We start from the raw sequence: 21,531 nt of genomic DNA, 5'->3' as shown, positions 1-21,531 counted from the left end.
TTGGGTTGAAAATATAAGATCCTGTTGCCTTTAGACAAAGTTCTTTTTTTTTTTTTTTAAACCTGAGTTTATTTTTTGTTTTCAAGAAAAAGCAGTTTCAGTCATGAACAGACAACCAATGATATTCCATATTGTATATACACCTATCTGTAAAGGTGTTTCAATTTAATTCAAACTCTTTTGTAATATGATCTTCATCGTAATTTGAAACACGTTTGTGTTGTTTCAGGTGAGAGCCAAGACAAAATAAGGAAGTTTTATTTTCCTAAGTGAACAGTGAGTCTCAGACAACCCAGTGTTACAGGACAGAGAGACAAGCCTGACAGGGAGGATGAGTAGTCTTCAGAGGATGCTCCAAAGACTTCTCTTCCTGGAGTGGTTTGGGACAGGGTGACAGTGCTGCAAAGACTAAAAAGGAAAGGACTGTGAAGTCTGACTGGTAAAATAAAAGATGAGGTGAAAGTATAAAAATAAAAAAAAAACACCTCTTGCCATGACAGTGACAGCTGTAACATTCCACCGCAGCTGCCATCATCACTGGCAAAAAGCTTTGGTGCCAAAAACAAAATACTTTGACATAGATAAAGAATAACAATCTCAAGACATTTCATTGAATGACATGATACTAAACACAGTGATGCATGTTAAATAAAAACACTGCAGTTCACTACAAATAACCTACAATGCTATCCATTTAACATTAAGGCGTAGAACCCAAATCTTTGTCAGCTTAGATCCAAGATAGAAAAGCAGTCTCTACGCAAATGTTTGCAAAATACTCAACTCAGATTTAACCTAACATGTCTCACTATCTATACATTCTCAGGATTTGAACGACAAATGAAGCAGACAGAGTACACAGGAGAGGGACCTGAAACTTGTAGACGGGGAGCAGAGAGCACCACAGCACAGATTTACATCCATCCAGGCCTCCACTTCACAAACACATAGACTGTTGTGACAAACTCGATGTCTAGACATCTTGTTACCTGAAAATCAACAGAATACATCTGGAGTGGAATTGTAAAAACAAATGTATGTGATTTAAGGATCTGAAACATTCTTCCACTAACATAAAACAAACAAGACAAGTCTGTTGTCTTCCTAAGAGATGTGTCAGGCTGCACTTGTTTGATGTTTGGATGACTGGTATTCAAGTGTTAGGTATGAGGTTTAACATCTTGGTATGTAGGCTCACGTTACGGATCAGTATTCACTCTAAATAGCCACTGAGGATATTTTGAATTGAATTTTTAATGTAAATAAATAAATAAATAAACAACAACAAAAATGATGATAATCATATTAATGATAATAATAATGATAGGGGGAAAAAAACAATACTGGAGCAGATGGCAATTTGATGTGTTGGTGGCAATATGTAAGGACTCACCTTATATTACTACGACTGAGGCATGACAAATTCTATGCAAAACAATTGTGGAAATCCATCCAAGAGTTACATCTATGACTCACTTCCAAGTTGACATCACTACCTGCCACAGGCAACATTGATTCGAAGTCAGGAGTCACCAAAGTCTTTGGGTCTTAAGCCTTTAGCATCATCAACATCTGTACCAAGTTCCACGTAACCAATTCAGTGGTTATGATCATCAAGTAATACAAAAAAAACCCCTCATACATTCATACTCATCTAAACTGATGAGACTACCCAGAGCTGTGCAGATGTTAGAGCCAGAATGAAAAACTCATTGCAATTCATTATGACTTTGCTGTCACTTGCAGCTCATAACGGTCAGAAATCAATCATAAACATGCCATTGTTCATTTTTTCATCATCTGGGTGCAGAAAATTTACACAGAATGAAAATCATTTTCTATATGAGGGGATTTCAGGTAACATTAGTACTTGATAAATGAGTATTCACACCAAATTCCTGCAACATTCAGGGTTTCGTTTTAACACTGAATAGAGCATTTAAACCAACATTTGGATTGCATTATTAATAATGCAACCAGTTTGATTAAGATATCATCACTGGTTTTAATAAGCTGCTACCCTTGTGCTGTTTAAAACATACAAGTACAAATTCAATGTGAGAACATAAAATCTCATTCCTGAATTGTCCAGGAGACAGAATATTTTTTTTTTCGAACAATGCTGTATGTTGTACTGAGTTAAAATGGAGCCAACCAGCAAAGAAATAAAAGTGGGAAAGGTGGACAGCCCAGACACTGTTCTGTTGTCAAAGGGGATGGGGTAAAGTGGGATGGAAAGCAGAGTAATAAAAAGGTCTGGTTCTGGCTCTGTCTAAAATCCCCAGGAGCTTTGACCAGGGAAGTGACTTAGTGTTGCATTCTGGGAGACAAATCAAATGCCAGAGCATCAACAGAACCTGACACAGTCTTCCTGTCCTACAAAGAAACTTGCAGAGACTATAACTGCATCTATGTGGGGAGATGTATTAAAAGGACAGAATTCCCGGAGCAAGATGTTACCAGAGGTTGCCTCACACCAGAGCTCTTTTTGATGACATAAAGAATCTTACATACTCTTCTTTTGCCCATTCTGTTACTTCTTGTAAAACAAGTTTCTCAAGTCGCTCTCCAACCTGGTTATGTAACACCTCTCGAAAACATTTCAACACCTGACTCAATCAGCCGTTCACCATAAGTAGATATATTTAAAGTTATCACTTCATCATCAGATTGTACCTTGGATCTGTGTCACCTCTGAGAATGATGTTAATGGGCAGAGTCTTGTGAATGTAAATCACTGTCATCATATTCATCACCGAGTACTGAAGTGATAAATATAAAGATGCTGTACATCTTCTACTGCGTTTTCAGGACTATGTGGTTTGTGCTCTAAAATCACAGCTTCACCGGTCTTAACTCAGGGTCCCAAGAAAGCTCAAAGTGCATCTTCAAGATTAGTCACCTTGGAACATATCTCAACTTGACACATTTCCCCTCATCTATTATTAAAACACATAAATAAATGTACAGACAGAAAATCAATTTTATGATGAATAACTGCAGTTAAGCTCTGTGACAGCCGTGTGCATTTCTCCTGCATAAGAATACACTCAAACCAAGTCCCTTAAACCAGCTATTTAAGTGTGGGTTCATTTATCTGTCTGACAAGTTAACAGAAATAAATGGTTTTAGTCCTATTTGCCTCCAGTTGGTACATACAAATCACTTTGATATATAAAATCATGCTTGAGGGATAATCTTCAAAAAAACAAACAAAAAAAACAAATAAACATTACTTTAAGATGTGGAGGTCAATCGAGCACCTTCTTATGTCAACATGTAATTGTCAATGACCTTAATATCAAATCAGGATAGAATCAAAACAATGTGAAATTTCCTTTTTTTTTTCTTTTTTTTTGGGGGGGGGGGGTTGAAAATAATAATAATAAAAAAAGTGATCTCTAAATTGAAATAAGGGTTTGTGACATTCAAACTGCATGTGAGCTTTTCTCTACATACAACACAGCGCTAAAAGAGTTGTTACTGATGTAAATTTAAGAATAATAGCTGCTTGAAATGCATGCAAAATATAATCAATAATCAATTTTTCTTAGGATAGTTTCTGACCAGCTGTCAGTATTGGAGCACAGCGTTCGCATCTAGAAACAAACCCTGCCTTTCTGTCACAAACACAAACACCAGAGGGGCTGATGAGAGGCCTATGAATTTTAATGCTGTACTTCAGAGGTAAAGGTCACAAGCTTATGGAGGGGTCCTGCTCACTGCCATTTTGTTTGTGTGAGCAGTGATGCCTGCTGAATTTTCTTCAGGGGGTGCTAGAACAAAATACGAGGTATACATATTACATGTATGATATGCAACAACGTTTGTATGGTATTTTAAGTGAAAGTCCTACATCTGTATTTGATTTACTTTATTTCTATTTGTGGTAAATGTGTAAAATGTAAGGTCACAGTAAAGATGGGCATATTATGGGTCATGAGCTCCAGCACAATCTCTCACAGATGGACCAGATGTTCTGTGACACCGCTTCGCTCTTAATGTCCCAATTAATGGGATGTATAACTACCGATGACCAGAACCACAGTGGATATTGTAGAACAGCATGAAAACAAGAAAATAAACAGTTCAATTTACCAGCTTTGAGCTGAAGTAAAACAATTACACAAATACTCATTTTCTTGCACAGTGAGGTCAAACAGTTCTTTAATCAGAGACAATAGTTGCTCTTTGCTAAACAGACCAGTAAAAAATAATCAGTGATCAAATCAACAAAGACTAATGTATCAAAACCAAATGACAATGACTTTTACTCTTCAAAATAAATTAACACCAGACAAGAGGTTTTATGACTATTTATGACTCAATTTAAAAAAGGGGGAAGTCTAGTGTATTCATTTTCTGTGTTGTTATGGCAATGTTTCTCCTCTCAAAACAGTTTCTGCTACAGGTTTTGTCTTTTTGTTTTTTCCAGCTTTGATTGGTGGCCATAATGCATTTTAATATATACTTGTGTGAATTACATGTAAAGTCAATGTAAAGATGATGTGAATGGAGTAAATTATACCTTCCCAGGGTGAATTATTGTTACACTTTTAAAGTTTTAACCACTTTTTTCACAAGGGTAAAAAAAAGCATGTATTACTCTGGTAGAGTCTGTAAATCTCTGAGTTGGAAGTCATGAAGTCATAGCTCTCTACACCTGCCACCACTGTGTCTTTAAAGTATTTTTTTTGTTACCTATCATATCCACAGATCTAACCTGTTGATCTTACGTGTTAAAGCTGAAACTGTCTTTTAAAGGGTCCAAAAATTGTCTTGAATCACAATCCACTGATGTGACTTGAGAAAATGGTATCTTTTCACCTTGAAAAATTGTCTTGCATGCCTCTTTTACCTGGTCAAATTCCTTCTTTAACACCTGTCAGTCATGTTGAAGAGCTGTTGTCTGTGAAAAGTGTTCATCCTGAGGTGGCTGCCATCCATTTAGCTCACATCAGGTGTTGCAGAAGCTGGTAAATTGGCTGTGTTCACCTTTTTACTCGCTATCAACAGCAAGCTAGAATTCACCTTAGTACGTGCTACAGCTGTAGCATGCAGGTTTCTGTTTATAATGCTTTTTTATTGTGGATCCACAGCTTTCGGTAGAAAAACTTTTACCCCTCATCGCTCTGCTTCCAACTTAAACATCTGTCTTTAAACCCCAAAGAGATTGAGTATTTGTTCAAAAGTTATACATTTAAAAATGATGTATTTTTCAATAGACTGCTGCTGAGAGATTTGGCAGACACATCAATCTCCTTTGGAACTAAGAGGTGTGGAAAAATTGAAATTAACGTTACTCACTAGGTCGAAACTGACAGACATTCTACCTATTAGAGCAGATCATTACAGCAGAACTTCTTTATATGATAACAAGCTGATTAAATATCTTTTTTTTCCATTATTCAAGAACTTTATATCTTCCAGCAACTCAGCAGTGGCTGCATTATGAAACATTAAACATCTGCCCAGATTCTAGACACAGTTGTCTGATAGTCATGAGTAGGTGTGATTATGGAAAAACCTCAGACAATAAACCTACACACACGTCTGCAGAGATAAAGATAAACCTGAATCTGCCAACTTTTATGGCTGAGACTTCCTGTGAGCTTCATTTGAACTTTTGAATATATTTTTGCACACCACAGTGACCGTGGATTTAACCCCTATTTCTCTCTTTACTGACAGTGGCTCTACAGAGGTAATGCTCCACAGCCTGGATAGAGGACGTATAACAGCAACAAACAGATCTTTTATGGTGACTGAAAATATCAGCGCTGGGTGAAATAGATTTGACAGAACTTGAAGTCTTACCTTTAAGAGAAAAAGGCTATCTGGCATCCCAGTGTAAGGATTTCATTCTGCTGAGATTATTTTTATCCTTAACACCCTATCGTTTCTCCTGCTTAAAGCATTTACCAGGTATATTTTCAATACCTCTGTCAGATAATGGCTCATCGCTGATGGAAAGTTGTGCCCTGCTCAGTGGTTACCATAGTAATGGCTCTGGTGCATTAGCTTTGTGCAGGAGATCTCCTATAGGTAAACACAAGTTGTATGTAACTGATGGGGGAGCAGTGACAACATCTTTGTTTAATAATTTTGTAAAAACATCTCATACATTCATGTTTTTTTTTAGTTATCAATTAGTCTTTGATGATATGCTATGTTTTATATCTGTTATGTTCAATAACCACATGATTATTCAAACATCACTGTACAGGCTCAGGTAGAGCACTCTTAGTTCATTATTAAAGCAAAGATGGGCAGATGATAGCAGGCTATGTTCAATACTAGATTTTGAGTGGTAACGCCCCCACCACCACAAATAATAAACAAACTAACAAATAAAAAGTATGCTTAAAACTGGCTGGTTGCTCAGGTTGTAACAAGTTAGCACTTTAAAAGCACATTTCTCTTCTACCCGTTGACACTGTGGCAAATTTTGTCAGTTTCCATTTAAGGATAGCTTTGAGAGTCCAGACAAAGTGACGGTGAGCAGCACAGCCGTAAAAGCAACCTGAAGAGTTTCTGAGCTCCAGTCATTTCTCATAGGGCAAAGTGAAGTAAAATACTGTCCTGCAACAGAAGCAAAGCTGGTGAGTAAATGAAGAGAATTTTAATCTTATTTGAATTGCTTAATCTGATTTATATGTAGGGATGGGTACCTTTCACATTTGAAATGATACGATACCATTGCCCGGTATCTGGCAATGGGTATCAGTACTCAGCACTAATTTTGGGTACTTTTTTGTGTGTTTATGTTGTAATAAATGTTAATTTGTTTAATAATCTTTTTTTTTTCAATTTAACATTTCTATTTCTCAGTATATGAACTTGCAGTGCTGTGCTAATGTCCAGCATGGACACTCTACTCTTTCACTCCCTCACAGTTACAAGGATACGTTTAGGTACCTAAACATGATACCATTTGATTTTACGAGAATCTGTAATTGGTGTCACAGACAGAATTCAATCAGTACCTATAAGAGTACCTAACTTGGTACCCATCCCTACTGTAGTGTCTTTATAAATACCCAAAGTATAAGTTCTTGTTGTGCAAGACTGGTAAAAGAGAGAGTAGAGGTCATGTGTGGTAGGCTTTTCTGAAAAGGTAGGTTTAAAGTTGATTGCTCAGTGTGTGCAGTTAAGAGCATCAGAGAGTTCGAGCTGCAATAGCAAAAGCTCTGTGCCCCAAGGTGTGGTACTGGGACTCGGTGCTGGGGGTCAGGAGGCTGGCATCTGATTATCGGAGGTGGTGAGATGTGGAGCGGTGTTTGAGAAGGTTAGTCAGGTATGAGGGGGTGAGGTTATTGACTGCTTTGTAGGTGATGATGAGGCGCTTGAAGTGGATGTGGTGCTGAATGGGGAACCAGTTAAGTTGCTGAAAGATGGTTAAGATGTAACCAGGCAGCTTATTTTAGCTCATATCATAGTTTTTTGAGGTCATTTGAGGGAAGTTTGTAAATAATTCTGATATCGTTGTTCAGTCTGGAGGTTTTAAATGTGAGAGTTTCTGCAGCAGAAGCATGGTGTCTGACCCTCATTGACCAAAAAGAAAATCCTCTTTCTCCTCATTTGCCAGAGCTAACAGCTATTTTTCCAGAACACCTGGAGTGTTTTCTGTTTGGGTCAGATATTCTGTTTCCATCTACCTAAGCTAGCTGGCTAGAAGCTAATCAAACATTACCATGTAATGCTTGATGTGTAATCCTCTCCCTGTGGCTCATACACCAAGCGTTCACTTGTCTGCTGTGTTTATTTTACAATTTCAGTGCTCAAAAACACGTCTTGCATGCATTTCTCATTTTGTTGCTTCCTATTTCTTGCTTGACCACTGGCCCTTTTTCCTGACTCTGAGCCAAGAGAAACACAGCAAATATTTCTTATCTAATTACAAATGATAAATTATAAATTACTGTCTGATTGAAGTCATCCTCTATTCACCACTTCAGTATAAAAGGTAAATAATCCATTGAAATTATATATAAACCTCCATTGAAATGAGGTTCTCAGTAGCTTGTTTAATCTTGCTCTTCTACCTGACTTGAAATATTTTTCCTTGTCGATGTTATTTCCATTAATAAAACTCAGTGACCAAAGATTTGGTCAGGGTTTTCATTTAGTTATGCCTGAAGCAGTCTGCCCTTGAGAGGAAATGAGTGGAGGGCTGAAGAGATCAATTCTTCTTTCTGACTCTTCGCTAACAAATTATCAAAAGTTACCACATGTTTCAATACACACTTTGTTTGGCTCAAATCAACACTGATTCATCTGATGTCACTCAATAGAATTTGAGTGCATGGAAAATTGGGTGGTAATAGCTCAGTCCATAGGGACTCGACTTGGTAACAGGAGGGTTGCTGGTTAAAGTCCTGGCATGGACCAAGATTGGCAATTAGACTGATAGCTGAAAGGGTGTTAGCATAAATTTCTAGTCAAAAGGTGAGTGACCACTGTCGAGGTACACTTCAACAAGGCAACAAACCCCCAACTGCTCAGTGTTGGACAGTGAAGCCTGCTAAATGAAATTGTAACAGGTCTGGTGACAAGATAAAGTGGTGACTGAAAAAAGTTTTGAATACGACCGTTACTGTATCATAGATTGAAACTGAAGTACTGCTAAAGCCTAAAAAAACACGTTTTTAGTGCAAAAAGCTCAGGTGCAATAAAACAGGTCCTATAGGAGCTGGTTCCAAAAGCTTAGCGGTAATTTAAAAAAAGGCCAAAAGTATTCATAGATTTGCATAATTAGGGAGCAGATTTTACTGACTGTTGAGTACGTTTTAGCTTTTTGCCAGGAGTAAAAAAAAAAAAAGCTTGTCCCACTCTTTGCTTTTGACCAAGTCAATCAGAGTAACGCTGAGGTAGATTTTCTGATATAGTGCCAGCCTGAATTTGGCTTTGGACACCTTCAGAAACCAATGGGTGACTTCACAGAGACCATTTTCTTTTATTATTCTTTGCTCATAACCAAGTTCATAGAAAAATATTATGTTTTACAGCAAGTATACCTTCAAAATAAATTTTGACACAGTGGAAGTAGGAGGAGAAATGTTCAAGTTCTCACACACACAAAAAAAATCCACACTCAAGACCCATTTCTGTGTGAAAATGCACAAAACTCATGTAACACTGCTTTCAGGTTGGTCTGTCCTTGCTAAGAGCAGACCTCTTTGACAGATTTATTCACCATTTGCCGTGTTGAGCACCTTTATTTTTTTATTTGGATGACAATGACAAAAATCAAATTCAGACACACACACACATCCCTCGATGTGGGGTATATGAGTGCTGGATCCACAATAAACAAACAGACATGCAATAAAAAGATCATCACACCGGAAAGTTCTAGTAGAAGGGTTTATTTAGCACCAAGCGACGTTTCGAACCTACATACTCTTCTTTTGAAAATGCCTTGAAGTTTTTCAGCAACAGACTACAGTCTGAGGAAGAGTATACTGGCTTGAAATGTCACTTTGTGCTAAATAAAAACCCCTCTACAGGAACCTCCTGGTGTGCAGATCTTCTGGTTTCTTTTTGGGTAGAATTGATAACTATCAAGCAACCAAACTCACACTTACTTCACCACCCAGTGTTGCAGAAGCTGCTGTTCCAGTAATGATTGGAAGGAAACTGTCTTTTGAAACAGTCTCTGCAGAGGGAAAAGGAGGCAGTGAATTTGGATTACACAGCGACGGTGCATTTTTCATCAAACTACATGCTGATTTAGAGTCAGGCAGGTGTGTAGACCATCTACAGAGATCTCAGATCTGCTGTGATCCGTTTCAAGACTTGCAGTAAAACCTGTGGAGTCTTTTTTTGGTCCTGGGCTCTGAAAAACATATAAATCAAACCAGATAAGATAAACACTTGTCAGTATACTCAGAATCCTGATTTTAATGTTGTAATGATACTTTCTGTCCTCCGCCAGACTTCCTGCACGTCATCAGACCCTGTTTACAATACGACTCAGCCACCATAATTACTAAGCCTGGAGACACCATTAATTAGTTCAAAACAATCTTAATACCAGCAAAACAACCACCTGATAATATTTTAAATTATGTATGATACATGAAAATGTCTCTCACTGAAAGATTTTGAATAAATTATCATGGCTTTAATGGTAATCAGAGAAAATGAAGTGTTGTATTCAGGATCAGGGGAGACAAACTCACCCTTACTTCTCGACACATTTGATTTTAATAATAGTGTGAACATGAAACGTATGCAGAGAGAAACAGTTCTCTTTGGTTTCTTACCAAGCATTGTATTTTGTGAATACTTATTTTTTCCTGGTACTATTTCTCTGCTGATAAGAACCATTTAGAATAAACAGGGATGCTGCTGTGGTCATTTTTTTTTCAAAGTAATGCATGTCAGCATTGAATGGATGCTACTCTGACATGACCTTTTCCATGTTGTGTGAAAATGATTAAGGAATGGGCATACTGTGATTTAACATTTGAGCCAGCATGCCGTTTATTGATTGTGTCTTCACGTCTGAAATCATTAGCCGGTGCTGACTTCTTGGAACATATTCGATTTTCTTTAGATCGCTCCTCATTCTTCTGTATAACACTGCTTCGTTACAATTACTTTAAAGGTAAACATTGATTTTATATGTATAATTGGGTTTTACCACTTGCACATACAGACTGTTGCTATGATACACACACCAAGGAAGAATGGCACATGAGAATAAGTCCTGCTGGGGTGCGGAAATTTTGTTTATAACACTTTAGATGAAACTTTTGAATCAATGTAATTACTTCTGTTAGAATAACTGGAGATAAATCGTAACAACTACTTTGCATTTATGATTTTTGTTTGGTTTATCATGGATGGTTAACACTATTCTTGTTTCTAATGTTGCTTCTTGTAAAACTAAGCTGTATGCTTAATCACTACAGAATACTGACTTGAATCACCTGTTCATTATAGTGATAAAAGCATCTCTTTCTCTCTTTAAAGAAGAGGCATTATGCTCATTTCCAGACTGAATTTTGTTTCTTGGCTCAAAAATACTAAACTGATCTCAGCCTGTTGTATTTGTATCCCCTCATTTTAGCCTTTGTCTCAAACATTTCATTTCAGCTACTGTCTCTTTAAGGCCTCCCACAGTGTTCGAAGCCCAGTATTTAAGGGGCCTCCTTTACTGATGCCATACAATAAAACTGGGATTTTTCCTCTTGAAATCAATTCAAAGGCTGCAGTCTACAAAAGCTGTGTCCCAAGGCTGTCTCCACAGCCATAAAATAGAGTAATGTATCAGGTTTCAACTAAACTGCAAGTCCAAAAATATTATTTATGACAACTTCAGCTTTTTTTTTTTTTTAATTTTGGCAATGGTGGTTGTGTAATGCTAAATATGCTGGGTTGTTTGCCAGCAATAAACCTATCAATTGAGTTCAGGTGTTTTCTGACGCTAGCACAAGGGTGGGAACTGAAGTGGTCTGCACAGGCTAACAAGGTTGGGTCCTCAGAAGGCTGCAGACTCTGGATTGGGACACAGTAAGGATTAACCAGCATGTAATGTCACAACCTGGTGTTGATCTCACCAAACTCTCATGTGACTTTATGAACAAGCCATTTAGAGCAGCCTGCAGTCCCATTGGTTGATACTTTGAAACTTTTACCACATTTTATATTAAAATCCAGAATTAAATCCTCCTATTTGTTTCAAAATATGAAAAGATAACAAAACTACCTTTTAACTACAAATATAATTTTACACTGCATAGCTTTTGACGATAATAAAAATAAGTAGCAAATCGGATGAGGTGCCTGAACTGCTGCTTCATCGGTTAAAAAAAGCAGCCTGTTAAGATGATTTGGGCAAATGATTAGGAAGTCTTAGTGACTCCTCCATGTGGAGATATTTCAGGCATACTGAGCAAAGCTGAAGCAGGCCCGGGGAGACGCCAGAGAGGCTTATTTTATCCAGGATTACAACGTCTGGGAATGCTGATATCATCCTGGAGGAGCTGGAGGACATTGGCTGGGGAAAAGGACACAGGGACTGTAGTTTTTAGAGGGCTGAAACAAAACATGATTGATGGAGTTAGATAGATAAATACAGTGAATGTTCATTTTGTTAAAATATTTGATTAACAGCAAGGGATTTTTCCACCTCCTTTCAAAGTGATATCAAAATACCTGTGTGATGGACGCTGACATTTTATGAGTCTTAGATTTTCTTTTCAAACTTTTGTACTGACATCCTGCCTTGTCTGCTGCTGAAAACACATTTAATTTTCTGATAACACAGTACAGATCAGGGCACACCTGAGTGTTAAAAATTGTTATGCCTTGTTGAATAGATCTTTCTGTACTTGGACATAATGTTGGTTGGAGAGAGGTGTGGAATCTTTTTTTGCTGTTGCTGTGGTTGAATAATGTTAGTTGAATAATGTTAGCACCGATGTTAAACTGGTAGTGCTTAAGTCAGCCAGCTCATCGCTGCAGTGTCTTATAACTGCGGCAACCATTTCCGATCATCAGATGCCACTGTCATGATTTGCAGTGTGAGATTGCTTGTCACTAAAAACAGATGAGCTAACTGGACTAGTAAGGAGTCCAGTGGAGTTTAGGGAATGTAGTTTAATAGCTTTGTTATGGTGTGCCTTATGGAGATGATATTACTGACCATCCATGAGAATGTTGTCATTCTGATTGAAGACCCCTCCCCAATATTAAATAAACAACTTACACAAAACTGTCAAATAAGTGATAATCATAAATAAGCTTGCTAATGTTAAACAAAAGTGTCAGAAACCATGTTGAAGAAATAAGACCCATGTTGTAATTTAAAAGTTTGATTGTTGTTCCATCTCTTAACATTGGGGGAGCTTCAATTTTTTGGCTTTACTTTTTGGAAGCTGGCATGTTTTTTTTTTTTTTTTGTGTGTGTGTGTGTGTGTGTGTGTGTGTGTGTGTGTGTGTGTGTGTGTGTGTGTATACATTTCAAAAAATGCAAAGTGGTTAATATCTACCCAAACATGAGGTTGCAGTACATGTTTTTGCCTGCTTTTTAAGCAGTATGATGCTTCCCTCTCAGGATAACGAATATGTTTAGATGTGTTTGACCTTAAAGTTCTAATAAACAAACATCCCATATGTATTCTCCACCTTGCTTCACTCTGTTGTGCTTGTTTTTTTTTTTTTTGCTTCTGGTCTAGCCATCAATAAGCCAGGCTCTTACATCTAAAAAATCGAGCTTTACCTATTTGCAGTAATTGCACATATCTGTCTTAAACATCCATGAATTATAAGTATGTGATTAATTATTCATCACCTTGCTTGCAGTGCTAATGTGAACAAAGTGACCTTATTCTTCGGCTGCTTACAGTGTGCTGCACACACAAGCTGTGACATTGCTTTCCACATCAGCACCATTTCTGCAAACATTGGCATACTCTTTGTGTCACTTGTTTTGTTCAATACACTAAGTTCTGCTTTGAACCGTAATGCAGCCCGATGTTATTTTTTTTTATCTGAAAGTAAACTGTAGAGTTGAGGATGAGCCACAGTTAAGTTTTAACTAGAGGAAATAACAGCATTTGGAGGCAGTTCTAACCAAACTGAATCCTTTTCTGTTAATTGTTTCCAGGCCTGATTGAACTGTGCCTTTTCCTGTACGATCTGTGGAGATCCATCAGTGAGATGTCCATATTCACCCTCCCCTTTATCCATCTATACCCCGTCTGAGGTAATGGCGTCAGTCAGCTGTTCGTCCTCTTAGTTGCTTGTATGTAAATCCTGCATCTATTGATTCTGATTGATTGGTTGATCTATCTTTAGGACTACCTATCTCCCTGTGTGTCCTGCATAAATTGAAAGCTAAAATCAAACTTTTGTGCATTGATGTCCAAGGAAAATCTGAAATCAAACCTCTGACAGTTAACAGTGTAATGTAAAGCAGCAGAACTGGTTGTGATAGCTCAGTTTTCCCTCTGGTGTGCTGAGGATGAGTCACAACGAACCCTGTGCTGACTCCTCATGGTGAGCTATCGATCCACCGCCGGGATCACCTTCTGGCCATCATCTCCAGGCCTCATTAGCAAGGGCTTATTAGCTGAGTCGGGGCTATTACAGTGCTGTGCAGATGAAACCAATAGCAAATGGGGAAAACAGTTTTGATCTGGGACTTTCATAGAACAGGAGGGATAATTGAATTGAGACCCAAAACAGAGACAGACACTTTGAATGCTGCCAAAACTAATCAGTGCGGGCCAATTTGAGCTGATTCAAACAAAAAAACATAAGTCATTGTCATTTTACCTGGTTTTGTGACTAAACATTGCTTAATGAGAAAGAAAGCCTCTATGAGGGATTTAGAGACCTGAAAGTCTTTCCAAACTGAGGCTAAAGCAGCTTTGACCAACTGTGAGGAGTTGTTTTTAAACAGACTGAAGTTAAAATTAATGCTTTTTGAAGCTTCTAAAGGAAAAAAAACAACAGAGACATTTTTTGTTTGTGTAAAAGAAATCTACCAGGACAATTTTTTCCTCTCAAATACCAAATCCTACACCTAGTATGAAGAACTGACCTAACAAGTATCCATTAATTTTCTATACCGCTTATCCTGTTCAGGGCTGCAGGTGGCTGGAGCCTATCCCAGCAGTCTTAGGGTAGAAGTATCCCCATAGTGCTTGCCAAGTCACTATCTTTAACAAACATTACACTGTAAACTGATATTGTTCGATCAGCACATACCTGATACTGAACATTATCAGAGTCTTTATCAGAGTCTGACACTGTTCTTGATGATTTATCACTTTATGAAAAAAAACAAAAACAAAACTATTCCAATGTGATGCCAACCCATGTTGGTGGTATCGTAAAGACATTACCTGAAGACTTTTTATTTTCGGATTACAATATCAAATGTTATCTAAATTCTGCTAACATAGAAATTGAAATATTCATTCTCACTGTATGATAATGCAAGCAAGCGTACACACACATGCATGGCAACTTATAATGTCTGGTCAGAGTTCTTACATGTTTGTGATGGCACAGATAGGATGTCTTCCACCATTACCCGTCTCAAGTTTTCTGTCTCATTTTTACAATGACTGCACCGAGCTGAAGCTTACCTAATTATGCTATGAGCCAGTGTTGATGTGAGTTAGCATTATCGCACAAGCAGTAGTGTAGGTACTATTGATGAAAGTGTTAGCTAAATTAAACTAGAAAAGAGAGCGCAGACCTCCGCCAAGCATATTGTGATAGTCCCGCAACATTTTAGTCCGACTTTAATGTTATACTCCCTTTCGGCAGACAGTCTGCTCCAGTTTGGTGTTAATTGCAGATTTGAGGGTAATTTTACCTTGCAGTGTTGAAAATTATGATGACCCAATACATATTTCATATTCCGGGTCTCTTTTCCAGGATATTGCAAGGCTCTAGATTGTACTTTTACATCTGTCAGAAATGATCCCGACCTTGTCTTGTATTGTTTTGCAAAGCAATCTGACCATTTATCGTGGAGTTATAAACACATATAGTGAAATCGGCCCTATCTCACAATGATAAATAATCCTTTAAAAATGTCCTGGATGTACTGCGATCCTGACTACCTCCAAAATATATTTACTCCTTCCTTATCCCATTTTGAAAATTTCCCAAAAATTCAATCAAGATCCATTTGTTACTTTTGAGTTATGTTGTTCACAGACAAACTATCAGACAGACAGACAAATTCTCCCAAAAACACAACCTCCTTGGTGGAGGTAACTATTACTGTACTTTTAGTGTAAAAAAGTGCTGAGGATCTTCTTTTTTGAGGGTTTTGTTTCTTGGGAGGGGTTCTGTTGAATCCTTAGAGTCTGAACAAGAAATGTGACTTCACTGTTTAAGAGTTGTGTCCAGTGATAGCAGAATACTGTATCTCAATGTTAGTAGAAAAATTTAATTAGAATCACAGTCGACTCCACATCGTGACAGAATTTTGGAGAGTTGTATGGGGGCTCAGAGGATGGGATGTGGACACTCAATATAGTGAGGGGACAGGTGTAGGGTGTTTTACAAACAACTGGGCTGGAAGTTTAATTATTGAAGTCTGGTCCGCAGAGTCGTGCCACTCACAGCAGAACAGCAGTGACTGTGACACTCTGCTCATGGAGGCAATTAAGGAACTTAAAGAAAACCTCTGTGGCCTGACAGAGACCAACTGTCACTTCTTTTAAGGAGTCCATCCTGTGTGTTTGTTCAAGCTCTCATTTTGTTCATCTTTATTTATTTTACAGAGATCTCTCTGTTATATCAATTAGAATGGATTGAGAAGTCTTAATCACTGCCCCTGTGAAAAAACTGTTCCCATCAGAACAAAGTGACACAGTGTGCAGGAGTGTCATAAACAGAGGGGAAAGTTAACGCAGTCACATTTGTTCAAAGGAGAGGGAAAGTTCCTTATCCATCTCTAAATAATCACCAAATGTTTCATTTTCACTCACTGCTGTTCCTCAAAACCCTCCTTTGGCTAAACTGATTTCCTCCTTAATCTTATTAAACAAAGGCCGTGTATGAAGAGAATAATATGAAGCAAAATTAATTCCATTTTCAGATTCATTTAGATCACACAAATGACTGAGTTTTTCTTCCTCAGCAGCACAGAGATAAAGTCTGGATCTGATGCACGAGGGTAATATCGCCAGCCTGTTTCAGGCACATGCTTTAAGTTTCATTCATTTTAGTTCATACCTCATTTCTGATTTTCAAGTTATTATAAAGTAGACATTTATATTTATATTTGCATCTTGAGTCATGGTTTCCCCTTAAAGGGGGTTCTAATAATAAAAATAAAGGTTTATTATGACTGATGCTAACTTGATTACAGTTAAATAAAAACCTTTAACTTAAGTTTTTTAATCAAAATCTGAATAAAAAGCTGCCTTTAAATGTACCTTTCTACAATGCAGAACTTAAGGGGTGTACATAATGCAAAGGGCAACTTCACAACCTAATTTTAGCAACCTATCTATTGTAACTATCAATGTGCTTTTTTACTGATTGAAACCTTTTCTTATAGGTCTTTTACTTTCCTAATACTATATGTTTCATTACAGCCAAAGCTGAAAATAAATATTGTTCACTCTGCAATGGACATCACCACATGTGCTTTCAAGTCGACCACACATTCTAAAAGATGCAATAAAAAAAATGTGGGGGTAAAACATTTAACCCACAGAGTCTCTGAGCAGAAATAAATCTGCTTTTATTTCTGTTTCTTTGTCCTCTCTTATGGTAAAGTAATACTTTTTCCACCAATGCTATGCTTACGACAGTGACTTTCTTACAACTTGAACAGCAGAAGAACAAAAAAGGTTTAATTTGGCTGTGAAATAATTAGTTTACTACAGCTCTACTTCTGTGGTGAAAAATTATTCACTGGGGAAACTCGGCGCTTTCATCACAGTCTTTCTTAGAGCTTTTAGTGTGTGTATTTTTGTGCTCTTATATATCAATCAGATGCTTAGAGATCCTGCTCAAGGTAAACACGTACACTTGCAGTGAACACCTACATGTCAGGGCCAACCACAGTCAACCCTCTGACATGCTGTTTAAATGTTAAAGTTACTCAATGATTTGCCACACAGAAAGGAAAAAAAGAAAACTATTAACATCTTGCTTGCATTCCACCTCCACAACTTAGATGTGACAGATCTGGGGGCAGATGCTGATTAAACCCAGCAAGAATCTACTTAACAGATAAGTCATGAAACGTTAAAGTAGGAAGCATTGTGTTGTTTAATATATATCAGGTAAAACAGCCAGACATTGCAAAAGTGACCTTTGGGTGGGAGAATTTGTCCCAGAATAGCATAAAATCTACCTAGCACAGGACAGGAACACTTAGTCCTCTGTACTTAAACCAGGCAAAATGATTGATGACTAAGATGGTAAAGCTAATCAAAATAAATCATTTTGACTATAATTTCACTATCTGATAACTTAAACTGGAACTTGTGAACCAAAATATTTGCAGTAGTGCTGACTACAGTGAAGTCCTGTATGCACAGTGAAGTGTTACATGTTTGCCAGTGCAATGCGACAGTCGGTGCTGCATGTTTTCTTCTACCTCCCTGAACTCACTGAGAGAAAAGTATACACTGTGTGGCAGTGATGGCTCAGTCAGTGACTCATCAGACAGTATTGTTTTGCAGTTACAATGAAAACGGACAAAAATGTGTGTTCTATGTTATTTTTGACATAGATATAGCATGTTGCAGTTTGACCGAAACTAAGTAAACTCATTATAAACTCTATAGGTTCTTTGCTTAAGCAACAGCTGTTGATTCTGCACATTTTCATTAATTTACCCACGCCTGGCAATTATAAATGACACGCAGAGATTCAAATCAGGATAACACATGGTTACCTGTAGGAGGAAGTCCAGACTGTCCCTGCACTAGATTACAAGACATCCAGAGTGCCAGCCTGTTCAATCTCTGCAAAAGCCTTCATTGCAACCTCGACAGCACAACTCAGAAATGTGAAAATACAGTTACATCACACCCCTACTCTGTCAACATTTGCTTAAACTCAAAATTGCTGTAGTTGACATCAATACAAGACAGTGAACACTGATTCAAATAGAGTAGCCATGTGTATTAAATGACACAGCCAGACAATACACAGGTTTACCTTCATCTGAGTTTGATCATATTCTGGTCTGCTTTGTGAGGATCTGGACATAGATTGAGCTGAGTTAATGAAGTGATTCACTTTTTTAAACATTTCTATTGAGTTCTTTTTACTACATTTAAAGAACAAAGGGCTGTGTAACAGTGTTGACTCAAGAACTGCAGGGAGCCAAACTTGCATTGCTTGAATAAAATATCTGCCTCTGATTTTTTTTATGTATTAGTTTTGACTAGAATAATAGTTGGAAACTGTTTGAGCTACCCCTCGCTGAAGTATTTATTACCCCATTCATTTTTTAGTTAGAAGGAAAAGAAACTCTGTTGTAGTGAGGGCCCACTTGGAAGCTCTGGTGACCAGAGGTCTAACCATGCCGAATCAAAACATCCAGGGTTGGAGCTCACTCAGCCTGCATCTCTAATGTCTAACCTGTATTAAAGTCAGAAGATCAAACAACTTAAAATAAGGTTTTACTTTTTCTAAGAAAACACAACCTGATAAGGATCTCATGATGTCTTTCACAAGCAAAATTTCACATTAAAGTGCCCCTGAAGGAATAAGACACGATAATTCCCTCAAATTTTCCACTCGTGCCTCACTACAGTCCAGCCACGTTAACAAAGCTTGCCTGATTTTCACAGCTCTGAATTATGGCTAATTGCCCTTTTACTCCACAGTTTAAAGTTGGTTTTAACAAGCTAGCTGTAGCCCCCAAACCCACAAAAGAACACCGTGGGAGTGTTTGTGCTGGATATTATGAGACATTGTCTACTTTTATACTCTCTTGAGAAAATCTTTCACATTATAACGAGATGCTTTTCTTGTTAGATTTCCTTCATTTTAACAAGACAACTTCCCCTTCTTCCCCTTCCAACAGAGCTGTCTCATTGTTAAAAGAAGCATGTTTTAATAATGGGACACTTTGATGTTACAGTGTGATAAGTTAGTTCTGTGCTGCCAAAGGTGATGCATTATTTGTGGACGGAGAAGTTAAATAAGGTAAAATCAGCCTCATAAATACCACAGCCACAAACAGCTCTGCCCCTGTGTGGTTTTGTGCACAAGAGCATTTTGGAAGGCTGCGCAATTTAGGCAACAAAAGGCAAAAAGAGGCTATTAGGAGGAAGGTAATTTCACAGATCTGAAGCAAACAGGCAGGGATCTGACCTAGAAATTACGGAATTAAGTACAAAACAACTCTAAATAGGCAAATGAGGACATAATTGGGGGATAAAATTGCACACATTATATTCGAATTGGGACAACTTCCAGTTTGAATTATTCATGCATGTGCCAGAAAGCCTCGTTTGTTCTAGGTCAATCTATAAGCCTTTACTTTGTCACTCCATAGGTTGTTGTTCTTATGAAAAAGATGCTGTAACTCTGCTTAAATCAAAGACAATAATCTGTTCCGATGTGTACTGTAGGTATATTCCGCCTACACCACCACCACCTCCAGCTCCCCGCGCCTCCTCCATCCAACATGTGTCCACACACTCGTGCTACTGTGCGCATTACCAAAGGAGGATGCATATAGGCGGAGGACAGCGCGCGCCCCTGGATGCGTGCAGCTGAAGTCGCAGCCTCTCCACTCCATGTTTGGCCCTGCCCTCGTGCGCTCCGCTCGCTGTGCAGCGTGTGTCTCGGCTGCATTTGGCTTTCCTCGCACTGCTGCGAACACACACAGGCTGCTGCTCCCGCTGTTGCTGTGCGTGCGTGTGTGAGTGTGTCCGGGAGAAGTTGTTGGCACAGAGAGCACCAGGTAGCAACGGATTTGTTCAAGAAGAGGGCACGCGGGATCTGTTTTCTTTTCTTTTCGAAGGGACGATACGAAGCTTTACGCAATGAGGTGGACGTACCAGAATCTAAAGTGAGGAGCGGTTATTTATTTATTTTTTTCTTCTCATGAACATCTGACATCCTTCTCACTGCTTTCTATCAGCCCTTTGGATTTGTGTTTTCATTCTCCCGGAGTATTTCCCAGTGCAACACCACCGAGGATTTCACTGATGTGTGCGATGTGGAGACTGCAGGTCGCTTTATGTACTCTGTCGGTGCTGCTGTCCCTGTCATCTGCTGGAGAAAGCAAAGCGCGGAGCTGTAGCGAGGTTAGACAAGCTTATAACGTAAAAGGATTCAGCCTCGTCAATGTGCCTCATCAGGAAATATCAGGTAAGAGACAATGCGTTTGAACCCCTTTCACCACGTGTCATCTACCGTTTTCCCTTCAAATCTATCATTTCAGTGATAGTCGTCAGACACAAGCTGAAAGAACTATGTCAACAGAATAACTAACGTCTCGTCATCCCGGTTTATCAGAAGATCCGGATAGAGTTGAGCTGGGGATGATCAAAACTGTCTGATTCACAAACAAACCCGCGTATGCTCACATGGGACACTTTACTTGCAATCATTGAATTAAATCTCCTCCAATGAGGTTATTTTGGCTATTAAAAACCTAAAAGGCACGTTATCACACAAAGTAGAAAAAATAAAGATATTTGCTCTCTTTAGGTCAGCATGACGCCCTGTATTTCTACTCATAAAGAATCCCCATCCAGTTTACCACTAAAAAGATCTGCCTGTGCAAAAACAGGAGTTTATACAGCTCTAACAGAATCAATAGGACTCACATCCAGTGTCAGAACTTGTTTCAAATGTGGTAAATTTCACAGTCTCAGAGTAAAATCTGGATCAATAGAGCAAAAGATCTCACTTCATTCTAAAACTTGAAAATCTCACCTGTTAGCTGCCACCTTTTCTAACCTTCTTGTGCACTTAAAGAAAAGGTTCCTTTTCTCAAAGATGCGGCTACACCCACAGGTTAAGAATCAATACATAACCCATTTAACACCTTATCCAACAGCCCGAGAATCA

General features: G+C 38.3%; 1 protein-coding gene across 3 annotated transcripts in view; it reads left to right on the top strand.

The window, feature by feature from the left end:
* The window catches only part of gpc6a (glypican 6a), a 257,930-nt gene that overhangs the window by 80,573 nt on the left and 155,826 nt on the right, over positions 1-21,531 (top strand). The window contains exon 1 of one of the 3 annotated variants that reach the window (XM_074666145.1): positions 20,181-20,826. The exons of 1 other annotated variant lie outside the window; for it this stretch is intronic. In XM_074666145.1, the coding sequence (XP_074522246.1) occupies positions 20,664-20,826 (163 nt within the window). In that variant the 5' untranslated portion in view covers positions 20,181-20,663. Of the gene's footprint in view, positions 1-20,180; positions 20,827-21,531 lie in introns of those variants that run through there. One more of the 3 variants, XM_074666147.1, reaches the window with a different exon arrangement.

Source organism: Halichoeres trimaculatus, unplaced genomic scaffold (genome assembly GCF_033239565.1).
Source record: "Halichoeres trimaculatus isolate MK-OKI-2021-1 unplaced genomic scaffold, fHalTri1.1 fHalTri1_scaffold_3, whole genome shotgun sequence".
NCBI classification, from domain to species: domain Eukaryota; kingdom Metazoa; phylum Chordata; class Actinopteri; order Labriformes; family Labridae; genus Halichoeres; species Halichoeres trimaculatus.
Note: the sequence above shows the minus strand (reverse complement) of the source record. Positions and strands in the feature narration are given on the sequence as shown.